The sequence below is a fragment of the Penaeus monodon genome, chromosome 28 (genome assembly GCF_015228065.2).
Source record: "Penaeus monodon isolate SGIC_2016 chromosome 28, NSTDA_Pmon_1, whole genome shotgun sequence".
Taxonomy (NCBI): Eukaryota; Metazoa; Arthropoda; class Malacostraca; order Decapoda; family Penaeidae; genus Penaeus; species Penaeus monodon.
In genome coordinates this window covers 2,037,815-2,038,223 of record NC_051413.1, presented here as the reverse complement: position 1 = coordinate 2,038,223, position 409 = coordinate 2,037,815, and the positions used below count along the sequence as shown (strand labels likewise).

Below are 409 nucleotides of genomic sequence, written 5' to 3'. Positions count from 1 at the left end.
CAAGGCCTGGCGACTCAACCTCTCGACCGGCGAGTGGGAACAGCTGTCCACCTCCTCCTCGACGCCCGGAGAAACCGTGTCCCACTGCCTCGTCTCGACCAAGGACGAGCTCCTCATCTTCGGCGGCACCAGCTACCCCTTCGGCAGCAGCATCGGCGTGGACGTCCGTGCCTGCGACAAGAGGACGGGCGAGTGGCGTGCCTTCGAGTGCCACGGAGAGGCGCCCCCCGCGCTCTACGGCCAGGCCTCTCGCCGCGTCGGGGATTACGTGTATACTGTAGGAGGGACGTCGGGATATCACTTCTCTCTGCACGCCCACGCCCTCCACCTGCCGACGGGGACGTGGTCCAGCCTCGCCACAAACGACCTCTTCAAGGTGTCGTATTTCGTCGAGTTAAAGTACCCTTAT

General features: G+C 64.1%; 1 protein-coding gene across 1 annotated transcript in view; it reads left to right on the top strand.

The window, feature by feature from the left end:
* Positions 1–409, top strand: part of LOC119590899 (kelch domain-containing protein 10-like) — a 16,818-nt gene that overhangs the window by 8,702 nt on the left and 7,707 nt on the right. The window contains exon 3 of the mRNA XM_037939635.1: positions 5–376. Within this exon, the coding sequence (XP_037795563.1) occupies positions 5–376 (372 nt within the window). The remainder of the gene's footprint in view (positions 1–4; positions 377–409) is intronic.